We start from the raw sequence: 19,022 nt of genomic DNA, 5'->3' as shown, positions 1-19,022 counted from the left end.
CACAGTAGGCTAAATTGTCCGACCTTACCCCCCCCTTTTTCGAGTGGCAATCAAAATTAGTCGACCCTATTATCCTTGTGTCCCATTCTTTTTTTCATTGCATCATCATTTCATGTTCATTTTATCATCCACTTCAAGTTCATCGTCTGAATTTTGCTGGAATATTGCTGCTCGGACGTTAAACCCCAACAAGAAAACAAAGAAATGTTCTATTTGCCATTTGTTAGGGGAGTTCAATTATGATGCATACTTTTTTTTTAATTTTAAAGGCAGAATAAAACAACAAAACATAATATAGTAAAGTAAACTAAAATTATTACATTTATCAACCCCATTTCGCAGATGTCTTCTGTAACATGATAAAACATAACCGAAATTAATGTTTATTCCCGCCTTCATTTATTTTGAAGAGTCCTTTCAAGGTGCCCTTTTAAAGAAATAAGTACGAATTCGATTATTGTTAAAGACAAAGTGTCGTATAAAACGCATATTTTACGCCCATTTATATTAGTAATGGAGCAAGCCTAGCCCTGCTTTACTGGTACCAGTACAAGATACAATCTTTCTGGTCCCTTACCATAATAACACACGGCAAGAGAGACCATGGAACACGAACTCCAATACAATAGATATATTTACCCGAACTCTCCGGTGTTTTCGGAGAAGTTCATATTCCGAATAGGTAACAATTCAGGAACCGGTCTCGTTGGTAACAAAGAAGACCACCATTTTACATATCAGTAAATACCAATCTCTGCGTTAACACAGAAGATATCCATAAAAATATAACCTTCCGTCCTATTTATTATTTTGGCTTAACTCACCCGAACAAAAATGTGACAATTATAATATGATTGAAAATAATAATAAATGTATATGTATATTCTGGTAAACATTGAGAATATTAAACGTTCATATTTTTAAACACATCATTAACCATCCAAATTCAACCTTTCACATCATAGAAGTAAAGTCCATGATGTTCGGCTCCATGGATATAGATCCAATCCTCGAGCAGCGAATATCTAAATGTCAGTCTTAAGATTCATCTTTCCTTTTCACGTTTCTGAAATGTCTTTTGAACTGCCCTGGTAGGACGATCGAGATCATGGCAATTCTGAAAAAAATTAAAAAACAGCAGCAGAATCGTTATATAGCTGCTTCTTCTGTTCTTTTGTTATCAGATTTTTCCTACGATTGGTTGATGATATTGACGGACCAAAAGGTCATACCAAAAACTCAGAAAAAAAATCATCATGAGATTTGATTAAGCGAAAAAACAAATAAATAAACAAAAAAAATATATTGATTAAGATTTCTTAATTGGTAATACATATGTAAAACGGTGCATTAATGAATAGTTTTGATTAATATTCATTTTGATATATGAAAACATTAAAAAGGTATGTTTTTAATGAGACCAAAATTGGTAATTCAAACACCATCTGTGGGCTTGAATATTTATTACCCCCCCTTGTCCATAAAAACATATTTTACTGTTCTCATTATTAAGTATTAAGTGTATTTCGTGAAGATGTTTCTACAAGTACGTTATGATTTTTGTCCATTACAAATCTTAATTTTCTCGGCGCATTGTTCATTTCAATGCACAGGTCACAAGTAGACTTGTATTAATCTGGGATATTGAAGACACCCCCTTTTACATTTTACAGAAATATCTACTATATTTTCGGTTAAATGGTAAGAGCTATAGTTTCATATACGTCTTAATGTACATACCAATAGTATTTTACACGAATTAGGTTTATTCTCTGCAACAGTCGCATAAATCAGTCTTTGTTGTTGATTTAAGCAACAATTTCATTATTATGATTTACCAGACAACCCTGTATCAATTACCAAGTGTAGTCTGGCAAAACATAAACAAAGTGCTGTCATGTTTATGTACAAAACGGCATTAATGACTGTCTTCTTATTTCCTGCAATGAACATAAGAACAAACATTAATTTTATATTGTAGGAATTCAATGATCTTTATAAAACAAGATGTTGTTTAAAATTGAAGTATATTTTCATTTGTCAAGTAGAAAAAATCATATAAGTATTGCAATTTTCAGTTTGCTGTAAATTTGTTTTTATCCATAATCTCTTAACAGAGTTATTGGAACCAAATACACCGAGAAATCTTAATCAAAACTATTGTATGCATCTACTCAATATTGAAAAAGGCAGTCAATATTACATGCTTTTTTAAATTTCTGTTAAATGCATGTCTTACTTAAATGAGACATTTGCCAAATGCTGCACATGTTTCGACGTTTATGAATAGTGATGCTCTTAAAATGTAAAACAGTAAAATGGCACAATCATTTTCGTTTACTTGTGTAGTCATTTACATTTACTAAGGCAGTTAAAGGAGTTGTTAATACACAAGGTATTTACTTTTGTACAGATATAATTTATTTTCATACTTATTTATATATTAATTACCTACTTATTTGTCTGCATGTTTTTTTCGCAGATATAGATATAACCATGTCTTGTGAAATTTAACTATTTGTTAATAGTTACCACTGTTGTTGGGGATTATGTTTCCTAAATTAGGTCATATCAGTACACAAATATACGTTTTCTCACTAGCATAGCTAATAATGCGAAACCAAAAATGAAAAAATGCAAATCGTAATAATTAATCATAATTATCATTAATGTATATTATTTGCTTAAAATATGAAATAAGACTTATAATATTGTGTGATGTCTTATTGTTTACTTAATTACTTTAATCATTGTATATACTCAATATGAGCCCTCTAAATTGGAAATAAAAATATCCTAATTCTATTTTAATTCTTTACTAGTTTTATTTCCTTAAGACATAACGCACACTAAATTAACACACATTTTCATTTTCTGTCTTTATGCTTTAATCAATGATAAACATAGCTACGTACCTCCCATTTAAGTCATGATATGAACATTTTTATCTATTTCCTGTATTTACAAATGCATCAAATTTCTTACCAAAGATTTTGGACACTCTCTCTGCAAATGATATTCAATTTCTTAATTGCACAAATTTTATATTGTTGCATTCCTGATGATAGCCAAAGTCTATATATTTACACGGGATGCCTTCCAGAATAATGGGGATAAAGCAGATTCATTGCATAATCACAATTTGACTAAGATATATGCAATCAAATCGATACCCGCACCTAAAAGTAGCACCAAGACATCTGTGTTATGTGTAATCTTTGTTATGATGAAAAACTGATATGGTAGTTTTAAAATGCAAGTTCATATAAATTAGGTTTGAACTATATCATAACACGAAGATTTTGAAATAACACATAAACCCAATTTTTTTTACTTAATATGGACTTGCCAATCATTCTGCCTTTGTGTACTGTATAATTAAATGTAATCGCACAAAGATATAAATAACCCTATTAGAAACTTATTTCCATATTGATATACCTTAATAGTCTTAGATTAAGCAAAGAAATGTAAATTACTGTATCATATAAAAACAGCATACTCAAAACGTCCTGAAGTACCCAATATTTCTATCTGTTCGCTAAAGATTTATATAAGTAACTAATGCACTGAACAAAAATAAACAACTTACCTTAAACTTAAAGAGTTTCAATCTGTTTTTCTAGTTAGGGATGTGTCTTACCAGAACTTCATTCATTTAATCAGAGAAGTATGTATTATATATGTTTGAAGTCAAAACTGAAAAAAAGTACAACAAATATGTTCGCAGTGTTCATATTAAGTGCCTCCGCATAAACATTAGAGACGTATATTGCAAACAAATAGACAATATGCGTTTTGTACACATGATTCACACAACTTCATACTCTTAAAACGTTTGAACAAAAATGTATTAACATTATTTTTTAAATATTCGAAACGATTCAGCTTTAAATGTAGTTCGTGTTTTACGTTAAATGTCACAATATGAACAATCAAACCTTTATATTAATAAGTTTCATAATGTACCAGATACTGCTTTTTTGTATTGTATGATAAAATGCAATTGAACAAAGATATAAATAACTAGAAACATACTAGATAATCCATTTCCAAATTAATATAACTAAATAGTCTTAGATTAAACCAAGAAATGTTAATAACTGTAACGCCCTTCTGGGATACCTAAGTACCCAATATTTCTACATGTTAGTTATAGATTCATTTAAATAATGGCCTTAATAAAAACAAACAAGTTTATATCAGTTAACAACTTACCTAACACTATATGAGTTTCTAACTGTTTTACAAGTAAGGCATGTGTCTTAGTACAACTGAATCCATGTAATCGGAGATACATCTTTGAACTAAAGACTAAACAATAACAAACAATATGTTGATAGTGTTCATATCACGTGTTTTGCACAAAAATATAAGAGATGTATTTTGTAAACAAATAGACAATATACATTTTGTACACAACATGAATCATAGTGTATTAACATTATTTTCATATAGTCGAAAAAATTTAGCTTAAACGAAGTTCGTGTTCTACTCAAGATATCACAATATGAACAATCAAACCCTTACATTAATTAGTTTCATCAGCTGCAATATTACACGCGTCATTTGATCACATTACGTAATTTCCTGGTTAATTATAGTATGCTATTTGTGTACTTCCCGTTGCTATGTGTGTACTTTGTACGTATCGCTTGTTTATACATATGTTCACTTATAGCTTCATCCATAGTTTCTCTTCGATCATTATGTACTCTTAGATCATTATCTTCAAACTGGAATCATATTCATAGATGAATCATATAATTAATGACTCTTTAAAAGTAGATCATCGAAAGAATATAGAATAAACATATCACATTTTCTTTTTTCAATTTTGAGGATGATTTCAGTTCAAATATAAGAATTCCTTTCACATATTACTTAATTGAGAACAAATATTGCAAGAACTGTTAAGTTTTATTAAACAAATGTTTCTGGTGCAGTTCCAAAGAGATCTTGGCTTTTGTGGATGTTATGGAATACAATGTTTTTACAGTTATCCTTTACATAGCCCCTTATCTGAATGATGTATTGTGGGATACTCAGCTGGCAAATTCGAAATTAAAACTAACCGGAGAAATATTCTTTTGAAGTTATAAATATGGATTATCTCATAAAAAGGGTGAATTGTAAGTGACATAGAAAGTATGTTTTAGGCTTGCTTACCTTGACCAATAAAAGATTGCGCAGGAAATTGTATAATGGCATGTTTTGTTTACAGTTACGTAAAATAAATAATCCAAATTGCCCTGTGTGTTCCCAGCTCATAGTTTCTAGTATGAGTTAAAGTACACTAAATATAATATGAGAATACAACAAGCACAACAAGTACAAAAAATGTAAACAAATAGGTAATACATATATTTATCACAACATTTGTGTAAATTTAAAATTAAGGAAGTCTTAACACACCAAAATTGTCTACACTAGGCGTGAACCGAGTTGGTTAACTGGGCCTTGGCTGTCGGCTGCTACACCTTTTCATATTTTAAAAAAAATTAGAGGTTAATGTCCTCTTCAGATCCTTTTCCAATACTCATTTGGGTAGTTTGCATTGACCTTTCACCCAGCATACATATATATAAAACCATATCGACAATCAACTTGTACCAATTAGATTAATTGAACTATACATTTCAATATACACTTGATAAGGAAAACCACAAAAATATGTCTTAAACCAGTGAAAATAGGTTTAAATATTCCTTCTTCAAAAAATATGTGAACTGTTGTTATTGCATGGAGAATTCCCACCAGACAATATCATTTGAACCCTTTCAATTTGCACAATTTACTTTATGTTAGTTCACTCAATTCTGAGTCAGATTAATACCTAGAAATTCCCATATTGTGACTGCTGGAAACAAATAGTTCATCATTTTCCTTCGTGTATTAAACTGTTAAAACGTAATACTGAAGAAGGGATTAGAAGCAAGACTTTTCAGTAAGCTTGTGTTGATATTTTATTCTGACATTTGATCTTGTTCAAATTATACAACATAGAGTATTGAAATAATATGAAGTTGTGTTTTGTTCACAGTTCAAAAACTGATAAAATTAAAAGTTTTATTCTTCGTTTGCTTTATGAATCGTAAATTAATATGTTAAATTATACGAATACATATAACTTGAAATTTGTTGAAATGAAGTTTGTTTGCTTTTTAGGCACGAAATATAAAAGGCACATATTTACTTAGAGACATCAGATATGACAAATTAAAAATAAAAACAACAGTTTTACGCTATTAATTGATACCAGTGAAGTATGCAATTTGCAACAATAGTTTTAGTTGCAAGGGAAACATATTTCTGACTTATGTTTTCTAACTTTGGAACAAAATATTAAATATTGTGAAGTTTTGGTTATCTCCCCTTGACCATATTTCTCGAAATTATACCTTCTTTTCTTTGGATATCAGTAGTCTTCAAAATGAAAATGCGGAAAAAGCCCTCTCTCTGAAGATGGACATTAATCAAAGTGATATATAGTTAATGATATGGTTTCTTTTTTACAAAATATTAAAAAGAACCAGCTAATCATAATGCTACACATTCACTCAGTGAGTCTTGCAAAAAACAAAAGATCAGATATATCAGTAAAACTACTTTGTAGTGAATGATTTTGTTTGTCTGTATATGTTTTATTGGACTATATAAAATTTGCAGTAGAGTGAATACTAGTGAGTCTACTGTGTTTTGTAATCACGTTTATGTTTTCAGACCAGTCATGTCCTTAACAAAAATAATATTTTATATCAGTTACATCACTAACCTATTCCATTCTTTGTCATTTATAAATCACACAAATTGTAATTTACGAGTTACCAGCTAATTCTGCAATAATTGCTAGGTAAGCGTCAGCATGGCGAATATTAGTCACATGCATTAAAACCAGAATTTCGGTTCTTCAACTGCAAAAGAATAAATTTCTCATACTTTCGTCATACATGTTAATATATAAATATTATCAAATAAGAAACTTCCACTATATAGCTTCCTTCATGTTACTTTTAAATTTCATATACATTGCCATGTTGTTTTGATAAAAGGTGACAAAATGGTGCATAAATATTGAATTTTGTTGTAAAGTATGAAATAATTAGTGTTAAATTCAAAACAATGGTGGATACACTATTTCTGGTAACATCAATGAATCAATTAACCAATCATTATTTTTAGTGTGTTCGACATGTGTGATTCCAAAGGATGGAAGTGAATATAAATGGATATACGATTTGAAAAAAATGATCTTGTTACTTGCCTCTGATTATACGAGAATATCAAAATACACATCATCCTGATATACGATAAGATAATCCTTAAGGTTAATTCAAAATTAATATGAGAAACTAAAAAGGTCAAAAGTTTTTAATGGCGTAGCAAGAATAGTATCTATCTGAAAATGAAAAATTAAGAGCCAAAACGCAATTTGATTTTATATTCGAATCTACGTTTAAATATTTGGTAAGGGTGTATCCATTATGAGTGGCACATGTCATCTTTTGTTTAAAATTTTAACCATTAGGGATCACAAGTTCATGTTGTCTAAAATATGGAATTGCATATTGGTTTGTCAAATTGTAAGAAAGAGACATATTAAATAGAAACTATTGAAAAGCAAGTCACTTTTTGATCCATTCATATTTTTTTCTTAACTTTGACAATAAACTATGAGTCATCCATCTCTGATGCTTTTTCTCTGGGATTAGTATGAGTCTAACATTACATTATCTTATTGTTTCCCACATCATAATACCTGCCTGGTTTCTTCAGGGACATTTCCAGAAGACATCTTTTGAAATGCATATTTTGTAAACACTAAGCAGTAAAATTATCACGCTCTGTTACTGTAAATTCTTCATTATTCAACTGAATAACCATGACTGTTTACTTTTATAATGACAGCCTTTTATTCCTCTTTGTGGACTACATCTATCCTTTGATGAATTAATGCACCAAGTTTTCCTTTTAAGACGTGGTCTAAAATGAAAGCAAATATACCTTCATACAAATGATAATAAATATTCAGCCATATTTACTACTCATACTGTCTTCCGTTCTGATAACACGCCATTACTCTTCAAAATGTTAAGGGACATCTATTTAGACAGTCTACTGTGATTATGGCATGATGATCTTTGTTGTGTGTTTCGTTTTTTTTCAATATTTTGTCTAGTCGTTTAATTCTGAATTATGCTCTTTGGTTCCCATGGTTTCAGCATCAGCATAGAAAATTTTCTATCATACTAATTACACACCATTTCCTTGTTAAATGTGATGTTTATAATTTAATATTTATGTACCTCACGATTGCATATCCGTATATAGAGTCACATCTTCATTTGTACCGTTACTCGTAATAATAACGGTAATCTAAAATTATATATTTGCTTAATAAAAACCAATAAAAAACATACAAATCAATGGTGAATACTTACGGAAACTGTCAAAAGGAGACTTAAGAAAATATGCACTATATGTTATGATGTGTTGCAGATGGTCGAAGACAATGTCACCATTCTTTTGACATTAAGCTTAATTTTAATGAAAGTTGTTGATTGAGTAATGTTAAAGATAGACTCTTTCAAACTGATATTTGCAAAGATGTTCTGAGACGTGTTTTATGCCAGAACATATGATACAAATTTTTTTGACTGTTTTACCCCTCACGAAGCCCCATGTAAACATGATGCATTGTGGGATAATCAGCTGGCAAATTCAAAACTAAAACTGGTCAAAAAGGAACGAATGAATTATCGTGGATGGTGAAAATATTGACCTTAGACGGATACGTGTTCTTGTGAATGATTCTGAAACATATTTAAGTTATGAATAATTTCACAAACTGATGACATCATAGGGTGGGGTGGTTTGTTTTGTTTACATTTACATGTAAAGACAACTAGCTCCGATATCTTTTTCCAGAATATCTAATCCCATAACTTCAATAATTGGAAGACCTGATGCTTCAAACTATATTTATGAAATATGGGTAGAATATAAAATTCCAATTTGATTAATTCGAAATATATATATTGTAGCAATAAATGCTTAAATTAATTATGTGTTGTCATAGCATATTTAGAAATACTAAATTCATTTTAGACACACTTAAATTGATTTAATGGCGCTTTTAGCTCTGTAGGTTAAATGGGCATGGGACTAATGTAACCAATAACATACTTTAAAACGTCTCAGTAAAGGCCCGTTACTTGTCGAAACCCCTTCAACACCATTTGTTTAGTTTTTAACCCATGATTTATATTATAAACTATCAATGATGATCATAAAGACCAATAATTTCTATTTTTTCAATCAACAAAAATCGACCTTAAGTATATATAGATTTATTGATTTACCATACATATCCATACAACAGGAAGATTTATAAAGACACTCCAAAACATTTGAAATGATATAAAAAGGAAAACCATTATCATTTTGAGATTAAAATAAACCATATTAATAATGCTTTCATAATTTAACCAATAAATTCATATTCGATTCACTATCTTCAAACAATTCTAATTACATTTACCCCAAAACCAGTATATCTGAATATAAAATCATCCAATGGAAATGTAATTCATTTAAAAAAATAAATGAATTAACACAATTTAAGTCATCTGGAAACTGAGTAAGTTTACTTAGAGAAATACTGCAGCTACCAATTAAAAACACCTCTTAATTGATTTTAGTACTAAACGGTTCTATCAGAAGAACAAGTTAGATGTTGCCACTCATTGGCTGTAAATAAATCCGACAAGTTTTCATCAGTTACAACATTGTATATACAAGTCAAAACACCAATCTATGTGAATGACTTTTTAAACCTATTTCCAATGCAATTTGAAGTTAGTTATTCTATATAAGTGACATCAGCAAACGCATATTCATGAAAACTTATATGTCGTTAATATTATTACTTCTGCTTTTTGCCAAAGGGTTTGATATCTTTATCATCTTAAATTATATAGTTCCCGAAGTAGCTAACAATCTATACCTAACTTTTTGATAAGATCATCAACATTCTTAAGCGAATGATATTTCAGGAATTCCATACACGACAGTGATTTTCCCAGTGTACTATATATACTAAATAGCACATTCTGGCACGGAACCCTCGTCTTATATTGTCTAAAACTACTCAGTAAAGTTTGCTTACCATCAACAGAATAAGTGTCCCTAAATAGATAAATATTAAATCTGCATGTACCAAGCTTATATAATTGGTTATTTATATGGCAACTTATCTGAAAACTTCTAATGCAACAATAATTGCAGATTTGTAAAACAGAAATGAACTCAAGTGCTCTTTGTATTCTTGCAGGCCTTTCAAAGAAAAAACATTCTGTCAGAGTGGAGCATATGGTTTAAAAAAAACATAATCACACTTGTTTCACTAGTATAATGGATTATTCATTTACTTCAGCTTCTCAACCACAGTCTGCAAGTATAACTATGCTTGAATATAACGATATGATAAACCGATTTTACTTTTCAATACGAAAATATCACGTAACCTGTTGATGAAATCAGACCTTTCTTTAATCTTTCTATTATCATCATAACGTGAAAAATGCTATGACGAGTTATTAAACTACAACTGTTTCTTTATTCCATTTGCATGGTATATAAGTATCGAAGTGTTAAACAGCTTTGAAAATCTTCGAATTTGAAATATAATTTATTTGTTTAAGAAGGGTTAATTATATAATGCATTTCGTAGATGTCCCTGAAAAATATTAAAAAAGCAGTCTTAAAAAGAACCTTGCAAAATCATAATTAAAGGACTCATAGTAGAAACTGTCGCAAATAAGGTTTTTTCGTATTTGTGCTATAGTTTAGCTTATGTATTCCAAGTAAGGAAAAGTTTTTTTTTAGCTTTATACCATGATGGTAAAGTTATTACAGTTGAAAATTATCTGGCAAATATGGATTATCTCCTCTTCAAGTATATGTTCATGATTTGCATTCCTTTTTCCGTCGAGAGAAGACTCACTTCAATGTCAAAGCTATGTAGTGAAACTAATAATGAATATAAAACATAAGTCTATACAACACTTCCCATTCACACCATATACCATCCCCAATTTCTCATCCGCCAATTTCCCTATCAATATGCCCAATACCATAGAAAAATCCCTATCCCCTTGAAATATCCGTTGGATATTCTTTATCCACTATTTACTTTACTATTATCGTAGTTAATTTAATATATTTTTCTCATACCATTGAATGCTTAAAAAATTAATTTCGTTATCGTTCCCATTCAAAATCCCCACCCCCTTCCAAAATATACAAGTTTCCATCCTCTATCCCTGTCGCCGAATTCCTCACCCCAATATACCACAGAATGGACAGTTTACCCCGTACAAGTAATGCATGTCGATTCAATAATGACAGTATTGAAGATTCTTTTATGGACATAGGGTCTAATTCATAACTTGTTAAACCAGCATTTATGTATAAAATACAAATGCTCACTCTGCTCAAAAAGGATACAGCTCAGTTTTGTAATAATTAATAAGATATATAATGTTGTGAATAATATTCAAAGCTCGATCATATGCATGCCATATGACACATATGTTTTGTTATTAGTAAGTTTATAAGTTAATTTTGAGAATTAAATACCAAAATCTTATTTTTATTGAACAAGAAAGCTACTATTTGGATAATAGGGGATGCTACGTTCATCATGCATGACTGTTTAATACAGCATTAGTGATAAAACATCAACATGTTTAATGTTTACTATAAAGATCAATAATCATGTTTGCAAAACATAAATCAAGATGTCATCATTTTTCATATTGGTCAGTTTCTGTATTCCTACAAAGGACAATGGTGATCGAAAAATGATACCTTCATAACAATTATGATATCAATAGGTCAGTAGTTTTGTAACCCTATCATGACTCCTGTGCTTACAAAGTTTTATTGATTTATTTGCAGGAATCACTCTCCTTAATACTAACTTGTTCAAAGACATGTTCACCAAGAGTACTGTAATGAAAAAACCATCAGATTGAGTTCTATGTGTAGAGGTAAGTGGTTCAGATTTATACAAAGATGTCATTAATAAATATAGCACTTGACCGCGTTTTTTGATACTATTAAATGAAACGTTTTATTCTTAATCTTATTCTTAATTCTATTATCAATTTTTTTCTGTGATTTTTTTTCATGTTCAACATTCAACAACAGTTTCCAGCCATGGATACTACGTTTCGTCCGTCGAATCCCATTTTCTAGATATTCGAAACTAACAGGTTGATGCCATATGTGTTTTTTCCGCCATGATGGTAAGTTTCCTTTGTATTTCTCTCTCTTTTTGTAAGACTTTTTGGCATACGTTCATGCACAAAATGTTATATAGATTCATCCTAATGGTGAAAATGTTGATCTTTACAATGCAACTGAACAAGAAACTACACATCCAATGTTGATATTAAAAAGTATATTTTGCTCAAGTATTATTTGAGAAAAATGTAGCGCATGCTTTAGCGTACACATTTTATAGGTAAAACTGCAGTTTCCTACATGCTCTAAGGCTTAGATTCGACCATAACAGGCACTCATTGTTGTCTATCAGCATGACAGAGCATTTGTCTTTTTATCTCTTTTATTTATAGCAATGTTATGATTTCCTTGAAATTTACAAATGAAACATGGCGGTATTTTTACCGCCTTTTTCATCACTTCCTGTATTGATTATTTTTCTTTCGTCACTTCCTGTATTGATATCTAAAAATACTTAAATGTTGTTATTAGATTTTACAACTGTAATTAGATGTCACAAGTGGACTGAATTTCTTAGAGTTAAGTTTTGAGTTTGTTAAAATGGTCTATGTTTTTCCATGCACGCTCAAACTTTAAAGACCAAAACAAAATCTTGTACAAGGTAGTCCTTTCTCGTAATCACCTCATCAATGACAACCAGGCTAAGTCAAAGTTTCTGTTTTCTCGACCTGTTTACGTTATGTTGGAATGATTTTGTATTGTTTTGTTTTGTTTTGTTTTTTTATTTTGGATTAAGCTATGTTAAACGTGTAACGAAGATGACCCCTTTTGTCAACAATGAGTCTACTCAGATAAGATCAAAGCATTGATTATAGAAATAAAGATAGATGGTAATCGCTCTGCTTGAAATTGACGAGTGTTGTTTATTACTAAGCATGATTGACTGATTTTGACTGACCTTCAGTAGAGACTTCATTTTAAATAATATTGAAAAAAGAAAAAAATAGCACAGATATTAAGAATGAAGTTCAATGCTAATAGGTTACAGATGTGGAGGAAATTTCTTTTGTTTAATTATGCATATACTTATGTAATTGCAAAGAATATGAAGAGCGCAAACATTTCACAATATTAATAATTGCAGGCTGACAGTTTGGATCCTCTTCCAGAAGCAGGAAATACATTCCCTAAATTAGGAACAACAATATTGATGCAACCAGGAGTACATGTCTATAACAAATCGTTTAGTAACTGGAGCAATAAAGGTATGATTCTCAAATAAAAAATAAACCAACAATATTTCTTTTTACGTTAAGAAATTGAAGTAGCCCAAAGGAAATGGGTAATTAATATTTAAGATGGTCCATGCCAGATCGATTGAGGTGAATTTAATCAATTTAATTCGGCATTTAACCACAACTATTCGGGGTTTTTCTAAGAGTTAAAGGTTTTACAGAAACAGACAACGTTGCAATTCACTTTAAATTTTCAGTTTTCCATTAGAGAGACAGTTGTGCACAATGGTGATAATGTTCTTTTCTCGGTGTATTGCAAACATGTGAAGCTTTATTTGAAGTTGATACATTGTTGGCACTTGCTTATGTCCTCGTTGTGAAATATTTCTCAAACCCATGAAAGAAGTTCCACACTTTAAGTTTGGACGCGTGTGAGTTCCTTTTATTCTTGTGTAACAATTGCATTACAATAAACCCCGTCAAATGTCAAGTGAAACATTACCTTAGTTTGCATATATAGTAGTATTTGCTATGATTTGAATAAGAAAATGCTTTTCAATGATATTGTATACATGTATATATTCAATGAAATTTCTTCATGAATATTGACTTCTTCTTTTTCAGAGTTTGATCTTCATGAATATTGATTTTTTCCTTTTCAGAGTTTGAAAGGAAACCATTTGTCGTTCATATAAGTGCTGGTAGAAGAGAGCATCATTGGTTGTTAAAATGTATAAGTCGTTTACCATGTGGCCATTCAAGTAGTAATATTTTTGTAATTCAAGGATGTACAAACTGTCAATCTGTAATTCAAGAATTGTTTTCTATTATAGAAATTCGCTGACTGTCGACATATTGAAATGTGATGCTTATGAAAATGACAATTGACGTAATACATGGTAATGATAGCTAGTAGTTCATATAAAACACATTTTTGTCCGGTTAAATTTTGAACCTTTTAAATGCAATAAAAATATGGACTGTCCTTCATTAGCTTTATTAATTAAAGAGGCGAATGTACAGTACAAACATTATATTTCTGATTACATAAAGAACTCGTCATAATCTGCTAAAGTCTTGAAAAAAACTACATTCGAATTCTGTGGCCCATTCGTATTTTTAAAATGCTATTTTATCTTTCCTTTTTCGTCATTCTGGGTTTTAGCAAGTGATTTTGTAAGGGAATGCAAATTTAAATTTCCTTCCCACCCAAACCAGCCAATATCCGATACAAACAAAACATTTCAAGAATAGAATATCAATAGATGAACAAACGAGGTTAATCCTAGCCCCAAAACAACATTTTTACTGGTGCAGCGAAATAGTTGCTTAAATCATAAACTCCAACAGCTATTAAAGTAGGCTGAAAACGAAAACAAAACATTACATACAGATGTCATAAATTCCTGATTTGGGACAGGTGAACACATGCGGCTGTGTTAACGTACATTGGTGTGAGCAAAACCATCCCCCTTCTTGATTACTTAGGATTGCTTTGTGTTCAAATCAAACATAATTAAAAACGGTTTCTCAAGAGTAATCAAGGGAACCAAAGTTATAGCGTAATCAAAATAATGTAATCCAGGGACAAAGACCAGACACGGAAAACAGACACACACAACAAAGAACATAAAGTTACTAAAATTACACATACAAAGTTACAAAAGTAAATGAGCAACTCGGGCTCATAAAAAGTCAAGTCCGGGGTAGACAAACGAGGGAAGGTAAACTATGATCCGTTGAATAAATCATAAAACTTCTGTAGTGATGACTTCAATCTTGTTCTGTTTCGCAAACGTACTGCATACCACATCGGCACTGGAGAAGGTATATGGTATTTTCGGTTTTGCAAGTCACGGCGCAAAAAATGGCAAATTCCTTTCCAGTGCAGTAGCTTTTAAACGTTTTGGTGTGCAGGTCTTACATCTTTTATCTCCACATGGTCGACACTGGCCTGTTGTATTTTGTTGGGCTGAGATGAAATCTCTGCTCTTACTAGGGCATCTGTTAGGCTCCTAGGTCTACGGAATGCCAAGCCTAAACCAGACCTCTCTCTAAGTCGCCATCTTAGATCCAAAGGACACACCCAGGAGGATCTCCACAACATTGTTGTTACGATAATAGAATTTGTCAAAATGTAAAAGAGTATCTCAGGAAAGTTTTTTGATGAAGAAATTACAAACAACTTCTCCAGATGGAATAAACGAGAAAAAATAATTCATTTTTAGGTCTTGGTCGAAGGCTGGTACAGCACTACCTGCTATACACCAATATGCCGTACTACTATATTTGCACTTTTTTAAAATTGTTTTCCACAATTAATTTTTACTTTTAATTTTGATAAAAAGACCCTCTTTATTATTTTCATTCAGGCTCCTTATCAGTTGCTTATGTGAGCCTTTGATCAAGGTACAATCACCCACAACGTACGCGTTTAAGCTTCTGAATCTGTTTTGATCTTCAACTTTGTGAGTTTTATGCTCATATAGTTTTATGCTGAAGAAGGATATCAGATATCCGTTTATTTAATTCATCTTTATGTTATATTTGCGATCCAAATGTTTGGTCGTTCCCTCCGCGGGACCCGTACTACCATACATCGTGTAATAAGTTGGCAACGTAATGTAAAAGTTAATATGTCAACCTTATTTATGAAAACCACGTGATTTTAGGTTTTGAAGTAAATCTTTAGAATTAGAATCTTTAGAAGTACTCACATATAATTAATGCCATTAAGAATGTATGTGGTATAGCAACTAGCTTCCTGTTCATCTTTCACTGCGGACAATATCTTCGTTAGGTGAATTGACATCTTCGTGGAGCAAGATGTTGATCCAGCTATATTCTTTTCTTTGTATGGATTCTTATGAAGTTTGGAAATCCAATAGAAGTAAGGCAAGTCTACACATCTTTTGTTGATATTGGTGGTAAAAGAAGATATGAAGGACTTATGGTTGTTCAGGATTTCATCTTTGTCAAAAGTAGTACTTTTGTATGGACATTACCAGGGGTGTTACTTTCGATGCCCAATTCCTTGATAGGGCAATTCAGGTAATGGGCTTAAAACATATTCAAATTGGTTTGAAGCTTTGTCTGAAAAGGAAGGACAATAACATATAACATATTTGTCATACAGTGAAGAAAGGCAATCTTAATCTTTTCCCCTCTTCATCCATCATCTGGCAAAATCTCCCACAGCACCCATTATGGTTTAGAAACTATGTTTCCGATTGAAGCGTTATAGTAAACTACCTTACGTAGGAGTTCATTCTTAATGATATTCAAATCACCAGTAATGACATGACCAGAAGGACTGTAATTAAAAGAAGAGAAGCACAGCCAAGAGTATTCCTCAATGTTTAAATTCTAAATTTCAGATTTGGTCTAAAGTCTATTGAATCATGTCGTATTAGAATACAAAGTAAGCACACATATGATCCAGGTAATGGTAAAATCAGGGGACAAATTGAATGCATTTTAATTCGTAAATTGTTTCTCTTTTAATCCATGTAGACTCTCAACTGCAGATTCAAAATGGAAATATAAATTTCTGTTCTTATCATTTGAAAGAGTAATCAAGGGAACCAAGGTTCTAGCGGAAATCAAAAGAAACCAATCCAGGGACAAAGACCAAACATTTGGAAACAGACATGCACAACAAAAAACACTAAGTAACTAAAGTAATACATACAAAGTAACAAAAGCAAACAAGCAACTCGGACATCATTAAAAACTGGGAGCATGGACCAGGTGCACCGGTATAGTATGAAATTACATTAGATAATTTAATTTTCTTGATATTATTCCCCTCTCATAAAAAATTCAAATCAGATAAATATTTATCTCGCGCTGAGTATCTCTTTTTGTATCAAGAATGTGTGCATCGATTTTCTAAATTATGGAATTGTACAGGTGAATAATCATCTAGTCATTTCTAATATTGATTTAAATCGTTGTTTTACATCACATTTTGACGCAAAAGGCTAACGCTTTGAATCCTATCTCCGAATCTGGGAATATCCTCCGAATTAAGAAATACTATGCTCATTGGTACAATGGTTCAGATGTTTAGATGCTACAACTGTTATGCAGAAAGTAAAATGCTTACAAATGGCATTAATTGATATATTATCGGTGCTGGATTGAAATTTTCATGAAAATGAAACTTAAGATCTGAGAATGAAAAAAAAAAAAAAAAAAAAACACTCTATCTAATTTTTTGTTAAATACTCCAATACCACACTTTGTAACGTTTATAGAGATGTTATGTAGTCAGTTAACCTTAAGCTTCATTGGCGAGCTATCGGCATTTAACATATGTGAAAAAGGGTATATGCTATGACAAATCTCTAGCAAAACGGAAATCAATGTATTCAAGATTTGAATCATAATAAAAAGAAATTAATCAAAGGAAAAACAATATACAGAAGAAGCTATACATAACAAATAACGATGACACGGTGACTATATATTACGGTAAAGGTGTATAATTATTAAGTAGTACTCCAGCTAAGGATCAGGCAAAATGTGATTCATTGGTAAAAAGCCTACATATTTTTATTTTTGATATTTTGTTTGAAATGTCAAAGTAAACAGATATTAACATGTGGGTTTTTATATAACCCGTGCTCTTAGGAGATAAAAATTATATAGAATCCACTGTAGATTTTAAAATTAAGGGAGATAACTCTGTAAATGACGTTCAAATATAATAGAATTTACTGGATTTTCAATGTTATTTATCTCCTAAGAGCAGGCAGATTTGAATGCATAATTACACATTTCATAGTATAGACCCATAAAACAACTTAATTACAAAAATAAAAATATGTAGCCTTTTTTGGGGTGTATCACATTTTTCAGATATGGCATGATTCTTACATAGACAGCTACTTATTTATACTTAATGACTGAAATATGTATAATAACTAATACTCCTGAGAAATATATATCATTAATAATTCGGACCAGAAATTAGGCTAGGTTTTACCAAGTTTTTCATCAAGTTTACGGATTCAATTCAATAATAATATTTGTATAAAATCATAAAAAGAATACTGTCAAATGTTTATTATTTATTCTCATTTAGATGAATTTGATGACAGTGCAGTTATTTTTATCGTGTAAAGACCCATATACTATTTCGGTATCTGGGGGAAAAGAGCTTCAATCGCGCAGTGATTAGTTAGTAAATGATAAACTGTCACTTCTTCTCATAAAAAAAAACATATAATGTCAGTTCAATGAAAATATAATTCATATAGGAATCACATCTTGTTTTGTAAAGGTTGGAGACTTTTTATGATCTCTGAAAGATTTATTACTTTTGTATTAAGGTTATACTCTAGTGCATTTTCGTTTCAAAATATCCATTCTTTTTATGATATGTATACTTCTTATCAAGTGACATTTTGATAATGCTTGTTAATCATGGTATGCTGGGGTGAATAAAAATCTAAGGGGAATACTGCAAATAAAGCATGATTAAATAATACGATCTATACAGGTGAAAAATGAATGTACAAAATGAATCGATTA

The 19,022-nt window shown here is 30.8% G+C and overlaps 1 protein-coding gene and 1 long non-coding RNA gene across 13 annotated transcripts; one reads left to right on the top strand and one right to left on the bottom strand.

Moving 5' to 3' along the window:
• Positions 1–293: 293 nt before the first annotated feature.
• Positions 294–8,535, bottom strand: LOC148611826 (uncharacterized). Of its 7 annotated transcripts, XR_015924230.1 has the most exons (7): positions 8,442–8,535; positions 7,760–7,983; positions 6,776–6,914; positions 4,219–4,314; positions 3,593–3,699; positions 1,741–1,940; positions 294–1,117 (listed from the first exon to the last, which is right to left on the bottom strand). It is a non-coding gene; the product is annotated as an uncharacterized LOC148611826 (long non-coding RNA). The 7 variants fall into 7 exon arrangements; XR_015924228.1 differs by lacking the exons at positions 6,776–6,914; positions 7,760–7,983; positions 8,442–8,535 and adding exons at positions 4,531–4,736; positions 5,170–6,736; XR_015924232.1 differs by lacking the exons at positions 6,776–6,914; positions 7,760–7,983; positions 8,442–8,535 and adding exons at positions 2,452–3,006; positions 4,531–5,023.
• On the top strand, positions 4,620–14,469 carry LOC148611825 (uncharacterized). Of its 6 annotated transcripts, XM_088592737.1 has the most exons (5): positions 5,050–5,132; positions 11,962–12,053; positions 12,214–12,311; positions 13,394–13,514; positions 14,147–14,469. In XM_088592737.1, the coding sequence occupies exons 3-5, from the start codon at positions 12,306–12,308 to the stop codon at positions 14,326–14,328; spliced, it is 309 nt and encodes a 102-aa protein (XP_088448863.1). In that variant the 5' UTR covers positions 5,050–5,132; positions 11,962–12,053; positions 12,214–12,305; the 3' UTR covers positions 14,329–14,469. The 6 variants fall into 6 exon arrangements, with proteins under 6 accessions (XP_088448865.1, XP_088448863.1, XP_088448864.1 ...); XM_088592739.1 differs by lacking the exons at positions 5,050–5,132; positions 11,962–12,053 and adding an exon at positions 4,620–4,644; XM_088592738.1 differs by lacking the exon at positions 11,962–12,053.
• Positions 14,470–19,022: the final 4,553 nt, after the last annotated feature.

This window comes from Perna viridis, chromosome 7 (genome assembly GCF_037379345.1).
Source record: "Perna viridis isolate PV_CMFRI_1.1 ecotype Kerala chromosome 7, ASM3737934v1, whole genome shotgun sequence".
Classification (NCBI taxonomy): Eukaryota; Metazoa; Mollusca; class Bivalvia; order Mytilida; family Mytilidae; genus Perna; species Perna viridis.
This window is presented reverse-complemented; position numbering and strand designations above follow the sequence as displayed.

What these genes read in the sequence shown, in the direction of transcription:
- LOC148611825 (XM_088592735.1), top strand. Translation starts at nt 12,768, where the DNA reads ATGTTGTTATTAGATTTTACAACTGTAATTAGATGTCACAAGTGGACT. An exon ending in AGTGGACTGAATTTCTTAGA is followed by an intron (nt 12,828 to 13,393) that starts GTTAAGTTTTGA and finishes TAATAATTGCAG; the next exon opens with GCTGACAGTTTGGATCCTCT. An exon ending in TAGTAACTGGAGCAATAAAG is followed by an intron (nt 13,515 to 14,146) that starts GTATGATTCTCA and finishes TTTCCTTTTCAG; the next exon opens with AGTTTGAAAGGAAACCATTT.